At 35.1% G+C, this 15,370-nt stretch overlaps 2 protein-coding genes across 2 annotated transcripts; both read left to right on the top strand.

Annotated features, from left to right (window-relative positions):
- The first annotated feature begins 1,462 nt into the window (after positions 1-1,462).
- On the top strand, positions 1,463-4,629 carry LOC112092645 (pentatricopeptide repeat-containing protein At5g50280, chloroplastic). Its single transcript, XM_024169256.1, has 2 exons — positions 1,463-2,361; positions 3,317-4,629. Exons 1-2 carry the CDS (start codon positions 1,526-1,528, stop codon positions 4,626-4,628), a joined length of 2,148 nt encoding a protein of 715 aa, XP_024025024.1. The 5' UTR covers positions 1,463-1,525; the 3' UTR covers position 4,629.
- Positions 4,630-10,677: 6,048 nt separating this feature from the next.
- Positions 10,678-14,898, top strand: LOC21391570. The gene is made up of 4 exons (XM_024169236.1): positions 10,678-10,932; positions 11,641-11,867; positions 12,596-12,690; positions 12,863-14,898. The coding sequence occupies exons 2-4, from the start codon at positions 11,654-11,656 to the stop codon at positions 14,681-14,683; spliced, it is 2,130 nt and encodes a 709-aa protein (XP_024025004.1). The 5' UTR covers positions 10,678-10,932; positions 11,641-11,653; the 3' UTR covers positions 14,684-14,898.
- The last annotated feature ends 472 nt before the right edge of the window (positions 14,899-15,370 follow it).

Here is a 15,370-nt window from a genome sequence, read left to right as displayed (position 1 = left end):
AACTCTCTCTCTTTCTCTCTTCTTGAATCAAAAGCGAGATAGAAAAATTGAATGTCACATTCATCCCAGCTATACTCTCTCATTCTCTCTCTGATATTTATTTTCAGGTAGTGGGATATATTTAGGGTTTTAAAACTTTTGGTGCAAAATATGAGATTAATCATATATTCCTTTAAATTCCTGATCATTAATTTTTGCTACCCCTACAATATGCTAATTTTCCAGACTCTCTTTGCCCTCTGATTGACCTAAATTTTTGACGAGATATTTAAACTACATGATAAACTTTCTTATGTTGTGTTGAAATTTAACAAATTTTTTAGAATATAACAAGTAACAATAATGAAATAGTAATTATCATATCGATATGATTTTTATTACTATATACTCAGCATGTGAATGATATCAAATTTTGCTATTTTTTAATATTTCAAAAACTTCTATATTTAAACTTCACTATTTACATGGAAAACATTAGAAACACCACTCAAATGATTAATAAAAAAATATTATTTATATCACTTCATTTAAAAATAAATAATTTTCATTCAATTAATAAAGAAAAAATAAAAAACCATAATGACACCCAATTATTTAGAATGACATAAATGATAGTACTGCACAAAATTGTGGCAAGTTATATACTTATATATATATATATATATTACGAAATTGTAGTAAACAACAGTTGTAAAACTAAATTAAATAAATAGCATATTTTAAAACTATTTAAAGTAAATATCAGTTTACCGTGTAATGTTTCTTTTACAACTGGTAAAAAATAATTTACGTGGTAAAAAATCTATATTTACATGAAAAAAGATCTTTTTACCAGTCACAATAAAAAATTTGTGTAGAAAAATATCTTTTTTATTAGTCGTAAATAAAATATTTACACAATAAATTGTTATTTACTTTAAATATTTTTAAAATATGCTATTTATTTAATTTAGTTTCATATATTTTCTATTTACTACATTCTTTTTTTTTTTGCAAATTTAATTACATATGTCTATTTTACAATGGATAAAAAAAATGAATTTTCACATATAAGTTTGTAAATAACTCGTGATATTTCTATCCTTAATTAAGTACCTTTAAAATTAATTATACAAATTCGCAACCACATAAATAAATAAAAATATTTAAAATTATATTATATCAATGACTATAAAATGAATAGATTGATAATATTATTCAATTAAAAACGTATTCTAAACGTAGTGAAAATGATCATTGCGTGTAAATACTTCCTATATACGTGAAGAGCCCAATTTTGATAGGCGTGAAGACCAAGCACTTGATGGGCTGGCCCATCTTTTCGCTCCTACCTCTCCTAAACGCAACGTTTAAACGGTGAAAAATCAATGACCACAAAACTACGCCGTTTACCTTGTCTTCCTTCTAAAACATAATTTTTTTTCCTTTTTGTTTTCTTTTCTTTTTTCTCTGGAAAAAAAAAAAAAAAAAGACAAACAAACATTTCAGAGTAGAGCAGCAAACTATCCTCGAGCACAAACCAGCAATGTCTCTCACGTACCAAAAACTCCCACTTCCATTTCCCTCTACCATTCCCAATCGCTTCCATACCCACTTTTGCTTCAAACCTCACCTCTTTTCTCTCTCCAAATCGCCTAAACTCTTCTCTCACCTCTCAACCCCACTTTGTTCTGCTTCTCTCTCTTCTTCATCCATTTTCCTCCCATTTCTCCAAGAAGAAGAAGAAGAAGAAGAAAATGAAGTTATCAACAATGAGGAACAAGAATCAAAACCATGTGAAAAAGAAGAAGAAGAAGACCCACTTGTCAAATTCTTCAAGTCTCGCCCCACAACCCAAGACCCTCAACGAGAAGGCCGGTTATCGCTCCAGAAGAACCGCCGCTCTTCGTGGCACCTCGCTCCCGATTCCGAGTTCGCGGACGAACCAGAAACCGAGTCCGATTCCAATATCGCAGAATCGCTCGAGAAAGAACAACGAAAGAAGCAAGAATTTGAGCAAATACCGGAGGGAATTGCGGGGGAAATTCTCCGAATCGCGAGGAATTTGCCGCAGAATCTGACTCTGGGAGAGGCATTGGAGGGTTTCGAAGGAAGAGTTGGCGCGAGAGAGTGCGTGGAAGTGTTGGGGTTGATGGGTGAGGAAGGCTTGTTCATGGGTTGTTTGTATTTCTTCGAATGGATGGGCTTGCAAGAACCTTCGCTTGTGACTCCTCGGGCTTGCTCGGTTTTGTTTCCTTTGTTGGGAAGAGCTGGACTGGGAGATAAGCTGATGGTTTTGTTTGAGAATTTGCCGATGAAGAAGGAGTTCAGAGATGTTCATGTCTATAATGCTGCCATTTCGGGCCTTATGTGCTCTAAAAGGTGCGCAATTTCTTTGGTGGAAAATTTCCAAGTTTTATTGTTTATCGTTTCTTGTCCTTGTGGATATTGATTTCCATTCAAATTTATGACTTAATCTAGTGCATTAACCTTTTGGGGTGGGCTTACTTATTAAGAAATACTTAGGCAGTTTAGTTCACGTGTTTAAATTGGTGATTTTGTGTCTGAATTTAAGTTTTGTGAAAAAACCATTGGCAGAAATTTTTTTTATTCAAATGTTTTATGAGAGAAAAATATTGTAGCAGAATCAGAATTATGGTTTCAAATGTGTGAAACAAACGGGCTCTTGGAATATTCAGAAAAATGGTTAATTGAAACTTATTGTGGACTCGTATGGGAGTAAGTTAAGAAATATTTGAGACTTACAACAAAAGACATACTTCTATTAAGGAAGTGAGGTGCCCCAGGGCCTCATAACGGGCAATTAATCATAACCATAGGATTTAAATCCTCTATCAAACTGTCATATTACTACAAGGGAGTTTCTTAAATTGCACTGTTATACACACTTCATACGCGTCTTCTGATTTAAGTTACGAGGTTGAGATAAGATCAGTGGTCCTTATGATGGGGCTCCCGCTATAGAATTCTCTGACAATTTGTACTCTTTTTTTTTTTTTTTGGGTTTTTCTGGAGATTCTGCAGTGGAGTGCTCTTGCCGTAAAGTTTATAGGACCATTGATCGTATACATGTGACTTAAATCATGCAGTTCGATATTGTAGAGTTCTGTATGACCGGTGATCACGGCCGTAGAATTTAAATCATACCGTTACACTCATTTCATAGGCTCCATATTATTTGAATTGCAAGGTTGAAATTAATAGTCCCTAACAGTAGGATGCTCCACTGTAGAATTTCCCCCCCTTTTTTTTTTTTTTTAAATGTGAGTTACTAACTTGCTGATTCTAAGTGCTGATGTAAATCAACTTATTTCAGGTATGGTGATGCATGGAAGGTGTATGAGGCAATGGAGGCAAATAACATACGTCCAGACCATGTGACATGTTCAATAATGATCACTATAATGAGAAAAATTGGCCGTAGTGCAAAAGAGGCGTGGGAGTTTTTCGAGAGAATGAACAGGAAAGGTGTGAAATGGAGTCCAGAAGTTTTGGGTGCTCTTATAAAGGCATTCTGTGATGAGGGTCTAAAGAGTGAAGCCCTTGTCATCCAGATTGAAATGGCAAAGAAAGGAGTATTTCCAAATGCGATTGTGTACAATACAATAATGGATGCTTTCTGTAAATCCAACCAAGTTGAGGAAGCTGAAGGCCTCTTTGCTGAGATGAAATTGAAAGGGATCAAGCCCACGTCAGCGACATTTAACGTACTAATGGATGCATACAGCAGAAGAATTCAGCCGGATGTTGTTGAGAAGCTTCTGGAGGAAATGCAGGATTTGGGGTTAGACCCAAATGCCAAATCTTATACATGCCTAATTAGTGCATACGCGAGACAGAAGATGAGTGACATGGCCGCAGATGCACTTTTGAGGATGAAAAAAGTTGGAATAAATCCAACTTCACACTCTTACACAGCTCTTATCCATGCTTATTCAGTAACTGGTTGGCATGAGAAAGCTTATATAGCATTTGAGAACATGCGAAAGGAGAGGTTAAAGCCATCCATTGAAACATACACTGCTTTGTTGGATGCCTTTAGGCGTGCTGGTGATACTGAAATGTTGATGAAGATTTGGAAAATGATGCTGAAAGAGAAGATTGAAGGAACCCGTGTAACATTCAACACTCTCGTAGATGGATTCGCAAAACAAGGTCGCTACACAGAAGCAAGAGACGTGATTTCTGTGTTTGGTAAGATCGGTTTGCAGCCTACACTGATGACATACAACATGCTGATAAATGCATACGCAAGAGGAGGGCAAGGATCGAAGTTGCCACAGCTGTTGAAGGAGATGTCAGTGCTCGATCTGAAACCGGATTCTGTTACTTATTCGACCATGATCTATGCCTATGTTCGCATTCGGGATTTCAAGCGAGCATTTTTCTATCACAAGCAAATGGTAAAAAGTGGACAAGTTCCCGATGCCAAGTCTTATGAGAAGCTTAGATCAATTTTGGACGTGAAAGCTGCGAGAAAGAACAAGAAGGATAAGAAAGCCATACTCGGTATAATTAACAGTAAAATGGGATTGTTGAAAGCTAAGAAGAAGGGAAAGAAAGACGAGTTTTGGAAGAACAGGAAAATGCACGTGAGAACTGTAAACTCTGCTTCTAGTAATCGGTGACATGATCAAAGCTTCAATAGGCTTCTTATGCATCAAGCATTCAGCAAGGTATGTTTTTATTCTCTTGTCATTAAGTTGCTGAATAATGCTTTTGCCGAAGAGAAACAAGTTATGTTGAGATGAATACCAGAAGCTGCAGTTCCAAGAATGTTCCAAATTGTTTCTCTGTTTGTTACTTGGTTCGTTACTTAGGCTTGGTTCCTAGGAAGATTCGAACTTTTGACCGCGACATTCAAAGCAGATGTAGAATTATTATTTGTCTAAGTCTGCAACTAAATGAATGGCTCTATTTACGGTTAGTTAACTGTAATTAGCATCGTACCGTACAAGTGTACAGCTCTCAGACCAATACAATCTGCTATTTATCAAAGACTGTTTAGTTTACTTCTTAAATTTATTCCTTTGGTGCTCTTTTTGACAAGTTTCTGTTATAACCCTCGGGTAGAACTCATCCCTAAAAGCTAGCTTGTAGGGAGAGGGTGTCCAAGTGGTTATAAACCCACATGCTAAGCTCATACTTTAGTAATGTAGGACTCAACCAGGATCCTAACATACTACCACGCTTCCGACACCGAAGTCTACGGCGGCCCACTCTGGATGGCCCACTCTGACCTTTCCATATCGCCCCTTCCCAGGTCGCCCCTTCCGCAACGTGGGCCTGAGGAAGGGCATGCTCTGATACCAATTGTTATAACCCTTGGGTAGAACTCATCTTCAAAAGCTAGCTCGTAAGGAGAGGGTGCCCAAGTGGTTATAAACCCACATGCTAAGCCCATACTTTAACAATGTAGGACTAAACCAGGATCCTAACATATTCCTACACCAATGGCAAAATCAAATCCACTGTAGCTGGTTAACTAACCAACTAACAATGCCAACAACTCCAACTAAACATGTGCCAAGCATAGTAGTCTATAAACTGAGCTCAACTAACTCTAGAAGGCTCTGAAATTATTGTGCCTCTTTCACTAGCTTTGGCCCCTGTTATTACCATATTTTTCTGACCAAATGTTCGTGGTTAACTGCAATAGGAATATCTAAAGTCTAAACAACCACTTTAAAATCCTCTTTAGCCTTTAATTGAGATGTACCGCGCAGCTCAATCTCAGCCGTTAAAGTTAATTCAGATTGTATCCGATTTTTTTTTTTTAACCTTCAATGACTGAGCTTTCTTTTTTCATCATTTAGGACTCATTTATTTCATATGCTCAAACTCAAATCATTGAGATCTGCTACAAAATTTTTATCTCATAAAAAATTTAAATTTCAAACGTCGGAATCAAGAATTATGGTTTGGATATACCTTCTAAACGGGCCCTTAATAGTTGAGATTTGGATTGCATGATTTGTAATTTTGACGTAGTTATTCCTTATTGTTTTGGCACTCGTGGTACGAAAACAATTTTTTTTTTGTAATCTTTACGTGATAAACTATACTTGATCTTCAACATTTTGTTGGTGTAGTGAATCCTTGGATTGGATATGCATCATTTTAGTTTCAAGAACACGTTACATTACTACTGGCTCCACAATAAGATTCCGATGACAAGTAGTTTGAGTACTACACTTTATTCTGTCACGTTCTTATTCATTATAATATTGTCTTCTTAATTACCTTTTATTCTAGCTTAAGAATCCGCCATAAAATAAACAAAAAAACTTTTCTACTCATAGAATAACACTTTCTATGTGCTTAATATATTCTCCCAATCTCTTTTTTCAAACTTTATTTCCCTTCTATAGTCTTCGGCTTGACCCCACGATCTATTTATCATCATCACAACATGTTTCTTCTTTTTGCCTCTATGCTTTTCCATTGTTTTCTTTGGTTTGTTTATTAATTGTTGATTTTAATGTTAGACTTTACTTACTTCATTAAACAGTCAGAGAAAGCGACTCAATCCTATCCATTTTGCAGCCCATCAAATGAGATAATGAAACCTACTAGCAAAAAATTTGATATGAAATTAGCACAAACCAACTCCTACAATACATATTCCCCGGTGGCTCATCCTTACCAACTCAGTATTCTAATTGCTTCATGCCCAATCTGTTTTGAGTGTTTTGCCTCAATTGTTTCGGTGTATTTATGGTAGAGAATGCTATTCTGCTCCACCTGTATGAACTATATTTTAACTGTTAGATTAGTTTTCCAACAATCTATCTGGACTAGGAGCAATTACATGTCGTGTGCTGTAAATTTTTAATGTAGACATGTACAGATTTAACCGTTAGAGAACTAATCTAACAGTTAAAAACAATAGTTTCTACCGGCAGAGTAAAAACTGCATATCCTACCATAAAAGTTTCCCAATTGTTAATATTTGCCTCCAGAATTCTAATAACTTTATGCTCTTTATTAACCCAAGAATTCATTGTTTTAAACTATTTGTGCGTTAACAAGGACCTTTAGCTGGATTAGTCTTACATGGTAATGAGGCATTTATTTTGTTTATAATAGTGATTTTAAATAGTTGTAACAACTAGTTTGGAATATTTATCTTTAAAAGGTCGTTGTTATACAGAATCTATATTGCCTCATGCATGTAATATGTGTGTGGATAGCTTGTTATACCTCAACCGTTGCATATATTTATTTATGTATGACCCATTTTGTTGAAAGCCTGTATAAAAAACGTATGCAAAAAGCCTATGTGTACATGTAAGATGTATTTTTTTTTCCCCCTGCATGTAAGATGTATTTAAGCCCTTCATAATAACTTGTGTTAAATTGCACCCCATATGTAATCACTTATAAAACGATTAAGTTATAGTAAACTATATATTAAATAAATATATATATATATATATTCCCAAAATAAAATACGTTGAAAATATTTAAGAGCTGTTTCTTTTTCTTGAATTGAAAGCAGCTGAAGTTGCTATAATATTTGATGTATTACTATTTTCTTTTTATTTTTACAAAGACCTTTTTTTTTTTTTTTTAGTTACTTCTTGTATTCTAAGCAAAAATAATAATATTTTTTCTTTTCCGAAAGAATAACTTTGAGGATTTGATTCATGGCTAGTACATGGATGATGGTACGACAATTTGAACCAACTTCAACTTTGCTTTTATTTCTTTTTTTTTTTTTTTTTTTCATGATAACTTCTTACCTATGGTATTTGCTCATTAATAGCATCTCTATCTAAGATTCGCATTGTCTTTTATTATCATTTCTTATTGGCATTGTCTCTTATTTGCTTTTATCGTGTCCTATTCGTATTGTATGGTTGAATATGTCTCTTATTGGCCTGTTAAATATGATTTTGTGTAATATAATTTTGAACTCTTTATTTTTTATTTTGCTGAATAAAGCTCTTTATTGAAAAAGCCTAAAGATTAAAGCAATTAGCTACTGAATTTTCATAGCAAGGAATCCACTCAAAACACATGTTACACGCATTTTCAAGTAACTGGACACATTTAAAGACAATAGGCATCACATGCCACTCATTCCTGAAGAGTTTTTAAGGTTCTGTTCATTTCACTAATTCGAGTTTAAAATTTGAGTTTTATTACAGTAAAAAGTTCTCAGAAACAGTCACATCTAACTTTTTTACTACAGTAAAAAATTCTCACATAAAGTCACATCTCAACTCAAATTAAAATTTTAATCAGCAAACTAAATGAGCCCTTAGTGCGTGTTTGTTTCAACGTTTCAAATCAAAAAATTGAATTCAAACCATAATTCAAGATTTAAATTGATGTTTGATATAGAATAAATGAGGACAGCTCAAACTATTAACAATGGTTCAAACTCTTGATTTTAGAATTACTTTTTCTCTCTCCTCAACTTTAAACTTAAAAATGTTATAAGTTCTTCGTTTTAATTCCGGTTGAAATTTTTTTTGTTCAATATATTCATTGTTTTGGGGCATTTTTCTATATAATGGGGATGGAATAAAAATGATGGAATAATGTTATGGGATGTGGTATGGTAGGATTGGATGTAATATTGTCTTTTAGGAATCATACGGGTGAATACTAAATTAGTAATATCAAATAATTCATGTTACCAAACTAGCTATATAAAATAACTAGTGCTACTCCCTAGTACAATGATGCAATATGAAATATTGTGCTACATGATACAATTGTATCTAACAAGCTTTGTAAGCACTAGGGTTGCATTATAATACGACAATGGAGGGTGAGAATAAAGTTATTTAGCTAATGGAAAAGTTATAGCGTTTTAGAACAAGGGTGGTGTATTCATGTCATGATTTAAATTATAGTTCGTGGTTCGTTATAGTATATTCTCTCACAAAAAAATACACGTAAATCGAGAATGATTCTAAATTCATGAACTAAACGTCCACGTGAAGAGTGTCAAAACAAAAGCCATCAAAGAAACTTAGCATGTCAAAACAATAAGAGAAGAGGGAGAGTAGAATTATGTAATTCATCTATATTGAATAGTGAAAGATGAGAGTAGAATACAACAACTATTTAAACGGTAAAACAATAAGTTGGTGGCCATGGTGTTTGGAAAGCTATAAATAGAGAGGAAGACATGCTAAGAAGGCATTGCATTTTGAGCCTTTAACAAGTTTCTAAGACATCATATGCATTTGTGGAGGCTTCACAACCCTTTGAGATTTTGGAAGCATTTTCTTAGATTTGACAAGCAATCCACAAGCATTCAAACTTAACATACAATCAAATAAGCCTTCAAACAAGAAAACATGAGGATAACTTTAAAATAATCTGAGGAGTATAGGTAGTCTAAAATAATTAAGAGAAAAAAGTTTGCTCATACAAAATTGATTGCCAATTACTGATTTAGACCACCATCGGTTTGTGAGAATTTCATCTTCCCCATAGTATGGGATTTCATGACATTGTTTCCATAAATTAATTGTTCTTTAGTTCATGATCTAACTATCATTATTGATCTCTCAAGGTAAACACATATATTGTATGTTTATTATTTAATTCTTTATTTTATTATACTAATGCGTGCCATATGTACATTTATATTTATTTATATCTATCTAAATCTTTATGATATAATTTAGAATAATATGTTAGCATTCAGATGTTCCCCATGAACTCGGGAACATTCATAATAAAGATAGGAATAAATCTCTATCTATATTGTATATTTTTTAATGTCATTTACAATGAAGTTTTATAAGATTTATTACAAAACTCTAATAACAGTTTTCAACAATTTATTCAAACACTGTTTGACTTTTATCATAATTCAAATTATAATTTATTTGCGTATTCACTCAGTTCCTCAATTCAAATCATATACCTCTTTTTTTTAATGCATACATTTAAAGGGTTTTCTTTATTCATTAAAAAAAAAAAAAGTGGTGTCGTCACGTTTGTAACTTAATGTTTGAATTTACATATGACCATTGGGTAAAAAATGTGAGGACACCACTCACTGTTTTAAAGGTGTGCATAAAAAAGAAAATAAAAAGAGAGGATTTTCCAAGCTTCACTTTTTTTTTTTCCTGATGAAAAAGCTTCACTTTCATTTATTCATGGATTTTTAAATTTCAGTGTTTCTTTAGGTTGTTTTTTTACAATAAAATTTAAAAAAAATTTAAACTCAAGTTATAATTTTATTAAAGTTCACATTCTTTTAAATTTTAACTTTATTCAACTTTATTTAAGTTACAACTTCTACTCAAATTATAATTCAAAAATTACACTCTAAAAAAACAAACTTTTGTATTTATTCATTACTGGATTGGGAATTGGGCTTATAAGGAATTAACTATTTACTACACCACCCTTCCACAAAGTTTGCAAGGGCAGGCCATACTCTTAAAAAGAACAAAAATTTAGGGGTACTTTAGTAAATTAGTCCACATCCAAAAACCCTAGAACCGGTTGAAGGCGAGCCGGGTGGAAGCAAAAGACAGGGAAGAATACCCGGTCTGGCTTTTGTAGCAAGGCCACGTGGACACTCAAAGAGATAATACAGCCAAACCCCCGATGACGTGTACCTGTAACCGTAGCCTCCATATAAAAACCCCTCCTCTCTCTTTCTCTTTCCCGATCCTATTTTTCATTCTCATCCATTTCCCACACTCTCTTTCTCTCACTTCATTTTCGCTCTCTTCTTCTTCTTCTCTATCTTCTCGCTCTGATTCTCGGATCCACACCGGAGTTTTCTGATCTAGGGCTTACTTTTTCTCCGTCGGAGAAGTTCGTCACGCCTCGGTGGAGCCTCCGTTCCTGAGATCCGATTGCTTCTCCTGTTCTTGGCTCGAGATCCGGGCCAAGCACAGAAGAAACTGGTTCCGGTTCCTGATTCGCCGCTGCTCGACCTCGCGATTCCAGGTTTCTCCCTATCTTGCTGGTTTTGTATCGTGTTTGTGAGATTTTTTGATTGTGTTGGTCTGTTTGGTTGCCGAGAAAGAGAAACCGTGCGGGAAAAGGTGTAGTGTCGTATTTTTTGGTTTTTCTTTTTTTTTCGTTTCTGTGACTTGGAGAACAAGAACGCTTAAGTACGGTTGCTAAATTAGGCTTGTTTTGTTTTATTCATGTTTCTCGTAATCGGATAGGATATACTGTATTAAGCGTACGTGAATAAAAAGGGAAAAAAATACATATATATGTTAAGCGAAGTAATATTTTAGAGCTTCATTTGTTTTATTGTTCAAAACCTGATGTATCGTCATACTTAAGTTATTGATGTAATTTCCATGTCATTGTCCCCTAAATAATCGAGTTGTGGCATTTCTTCCACTTTTTAATTTTTTCTTCATGAGGAAATGGTGATTACTGAAAGTTTTTGGAAGTTCTTGAAGTATCGTGACTTGAAATCATTTGTTGTTGTGTGATAAAAATGTGAAATTAGAAGAAATTTAAGCTGATTTCCTTGGAAGTTTTATGTTGGTTTTTTTATTTATTTATTTTTTGTTTCTGTTGTATTTATTAAGTCTCCATTGAATTTCTTTCTGTTGCGCTCGTGTGATACTTCTTTTTTTCTTGTAGAAGGAATTAGGATATTAAGTCTTAAATCTGTAATTTAATTTTGATGTACAGGATCTTTTATCTTATGGCGTCAAGTGAGGGATTTCTTACAGATGAGCAGAGGGAACAGCTAAAAATAGCCAGTCTAAATGCAGACGTTTTTTCATCATCTCCGAAATCCCCTCCATCACTGCTTTCTGAACATCACGTGAAAGCTCCCGGTGGTGGCAAGGCACCAACTGTCCCCGTGAGACATGTGCGCCGATCGCATTCCGGAAAGTATGTGCGTGTGAAGAAGGGTGAGTCTCGCACTTTCTTTTGTATCTTAAGTTTATGCTTGCTTAGTTGCTTATGCATCTTTGATGGACTGGAAATGTGTTCTGTAGTTTATTCGTGAAGATACATTTTTCATGGTCTTGGTGAATTACTGGGAGGGGATTAATTTGTATTAGATTACATGCTGCCGTGCTCTTTAATTTTGAACTTGTTAGATAAATTCAAAGGTTTCTTTAACTTGGCTGTATGAATATATATATATATATATATGCTTTGCGAGTAGACTGTAACTTGGACCAATGTGTCAAGACTATTGATTATGAGCTGTAAGGCTACTATAATATATCTGTAACTTTTTTCTACACGCTAATCTATTTAAGAAATGTTAATAGGATACTTATTATCCATTTTTTTGTCTTCTACTACCGTCAACATATGGTTTAATTTCCCCATTAAATCAGAATTTACTTTTATAGGTTTCTTGGTTGTGTCTGTTTTAAATTACCGTGTAGCCGTGTATTTGGGCTGTTTTCATGTATATGGAAGATAATGAGACGTGGTTCTCTTAAATCTGCTCAGTGTCGCACAGCTAATAATTTACGTAGTTTCGTATGGCATTAATGAAGAAAAATCTTGGGGAAGTGCCATGAGTCAATGTTTTTGTCCTTTCCCCTCACTTTATCAGCATTCTTGTGTGGTGAGATTGACACTTCTTTTGTTTTTTGTTTTTTGTCTTTTTTTTTTTGTTTAGATGGTGCTGGTGGTAAAGGAACCTGGGGAAAACTTCTTGATACTGACAGTGAATCCCATATTGATCGAAATGATCCTAACTATGATAGCGGAGAGGTAATTTCCATTTTCAATTAATATATTTTGTTATTATGCAAATAGATTATATTGGCTTTTACTCAAGAGTTATATTTTCAAGCTTATGCATCGTTGTTTTCTTATTAACTGAACAGGTTTACATTGTTAATGTATCTATTTTATCTATTTGCCTCTATGTTGCTCTCCACAGGAACCGTATCAGCTTGTTGGTCAAACTGTTTCAGACCTATTGGATGAATATAAGAAAGCGGTGGTCTCCATTGTTGAAGAATACTTCAGCACTGGTGATGTTGAATTGGCAGCATCTGACCTCAGAGAACTTGGCTCAAGTCAATATCATCCTTACTTTATTAAGCGGCTTGTTTCTATGGCCATGGACAGGCATGACAAGGAGAAGGAAATGGCCTCAGTTTTGCTTTCGGCTTTGTATGCTGATGTCATTAGCCCATCCCAGATTAGAGATGGGTTTTTCATGCTTCTTGAATCTGTTGACGACCTTGTAGTGGACATACTAGATGCAGTCAACATTCTTGCCTTGTTTCTCGCACGTGCGGTAGTTGATGATATCCTACCTCCAGCGTACCTCACAAGGGCAAAGAAAGCACTTCCAGAAGCTTCCAAGGGATTTCAGGTAATTCAAACTGCGGAGAAGAGCTATCTCTCAGCTCCACACCATGCGGAACTTGTGGAAAGGAGGTGGGGTGGTAGCACTCACATTACTGTTGAGGAAGTAAAGAAAAAGATTGCTGATTTGTTGAGGGAATATGTGGAGAGTAAAGACGCCTTTGAGGCCTGTAGGTGCATAAGGGAGTTAGGAGTTTCATTCTTCCATCACGAGGTCGTGAAGCGGGCTTTGGTTCTTGCCATGGAGATCCAAACAGCAGAACCACTGATTCTGAAGCTATTAAAGGAAGCTGCTGAGGAAGGCCTTATAAGTTCCAGTCAAATGGTAAAAGGGTTTTCTCGGTTGGCCGAGAGCCTCGATGACCTTGCGCTTGACATTCCATCTGCAAAACCCTTGTTCCAGTCCCTTGTCCCCAAGGCAATATCTGAAGGATGGCTTGATGCTTCATTTGTGAAATCCTTGGGTGAAGATGGGGAGGTTCAAGAGGAAGATGAAAATGTTAGACGGTACAAGGAAGAGGCTGTGACCATTATTCGTGAATATTTTCTCTCGGATGACATTCCTGAACTCATCCGAAGCCTTGAAGATCTTGGGGCACCTGAGCACAACCCAATATTCTTGAAGAAGCTTATCACACTTGCAATGGACAGGAAGAATCGTGAGAAGGAAATGGCATCCGTTCTGCTTTCTGCTCTACATATTGAGATGTTCTCGACTGATGACATTATAAATGGCTTTGTCATGCTTTTGGAATCAGCAGAGGATACGGCATTGGACATTTTGGATGCTTCAAACGAGCTCTCTCTTTTCCTTGCTAGGGCTGTGATTGACGACGTCTTGGCTCCCCTGAATCTGGAAGAAATTGCAAGCAAGCTGCCGCCAGATTGCAGTGGCACTGAAACCGTGCGGATGGCTCGGACCTTGGTCGGTGCTCGTCATGCTGGTGAGAGGATCCTCAGATGCTGGGGAGGCGGAACTGGCTGGGCCGTGGAGGATGCCAAGGACAAGATAATGAAGCTCTTGGAGGAGTACGAGAGTGGGGGCGTTGTGAGCGAAGCTTGCCAATGCATCCGTGACCTCGGGATGCCCTTCTTCAACCACGAGGTGGTGAAGAAGGCGCTGGTGATGGCGATGGAGAAGAAGAATGACAGGATGCTAGACCTGCTCCAGGAGTGCTTCAACGAAGGCCTAATCACAATCAACCAGATGACGAAAGGCTTCACCCGGACCAAGGACAGTCTTGACGATCTGGCTCTCGACATTCCTAACGCGAAGGAGAAATTCAGGTTCTACGTGGACCATGCTCAGAAGAAAATTTGGCTCTTACCGTCTTTTGGGCAATCGCCGACCTTAGATGTTTCACTGACTCAGGTTGCAGCTTCTTGAGGAGAACATGCATTTTCGATTGTCTCTCTCATGTATGTTGTTGCCCATGACATATTTGAACCATTTCAAATGGTGTTATTTTACTCTTATTATAGAGTTGGATCGGTATGGGATGTAATGGGGTTTTTTTCTCTCTTGGTTTTATCTTTACTTCAAGTGGTCGTTCATCTGATGGAGATTCTACCAATGTGTAAAGTCGGATTTTCTTAGGCTTAGTTTCGTATTGTTTTTCCCTTCTAAAATCAGTTTTTGTTTGCAGTAGAAGTTAATTTTAGTATTTGGTAAATCTTCTCAAAAGTGTTTTTTGAATAATTTTTAAATTATTTCCAATCAAAATTAAAAGCATCTAAACACAATTTTAATTTTTAGATTGTGCAGGAATTAACATAGTATAATTAATGAAATTTTCATTATATTCATAATACCTCTGATAAAATTTAAAATTAACAATCTTCTCAATTTAAAATTTAAACTCGTAATATAATATAATATAATATAATAATAATATTATAACAAATAATATCATAATATATTAATAACTCTAATATTATTATTTTATTATATAATATGATATTATAATTATTTTAATAATATGATATTATAATTATAATATTTTTATAATATTGTAATTATATTAACTATTTTAATAATATTATTACATTCTATATTATAATTATATAATACGTT

The sequence above is a fragment of the Morus notabilis genome, unplaced genomic scaffold (assembly GCF_000414095.1).
Source record: "Morus notabilis unplaced genomic scaffold, ASM41409v2 Scaffold701, whole genome shotgun sequence".
In the NCBI taxonomy this organism is placed as follows: domain Eukaryota; kingdom Viridiplantae; phylum Streptophyta; class Magnoliopsida; order Rosales; family Moraceae; genus Morus; species Morus notabilis.
This window is presented reverse-complemented; position numbering and strand designations above follow the sequence as displayed.

What these genes read in the sequence shown, in the direction of transcription:
- LOC112092645 (XM_024169256.1), top strand. Translation starts at nt 1,526, where the DNA reads ATGTCTCTCACGTACCAAAAACTCCCACTTCCATTTCCCTCTACCATT. An exon ending in GGCCTTATGTGCTCTAAAAG is followed by an intron (nt 2,362 to 3,316) that starts GTGCGCAATTTC and finishes AACTTATTTCAG; the next exon opens with GTATGGTGATGCATGGAAGG.
- LOC21391570 (XM_024169236.1), top strand. Translation starts at nt 11,654, where the DNA reads ATGGCGTCAAGTGAGGGATTTCTTACAGATGAGCAGAGGGAACAGCTA. An exon ending in GTATGTGCGTGTGAAGAAGG is followed by an intron (nt 11,868 to 12,595) that starts GTGAGTCTCGCA and finishes TTTTTTGTTTAG; the next exon opens with ATGGTGCTGGTGGTAAAGGA. An exon ending in CTAACTATGATAGCGGAGAG is followed by an intron (nt 12,691 to 12,862) that starts GTAATTTCCATT and finishes TGCTCTCCACAG; the next exon opens with GAACCGTATCAGCTTGTTGG.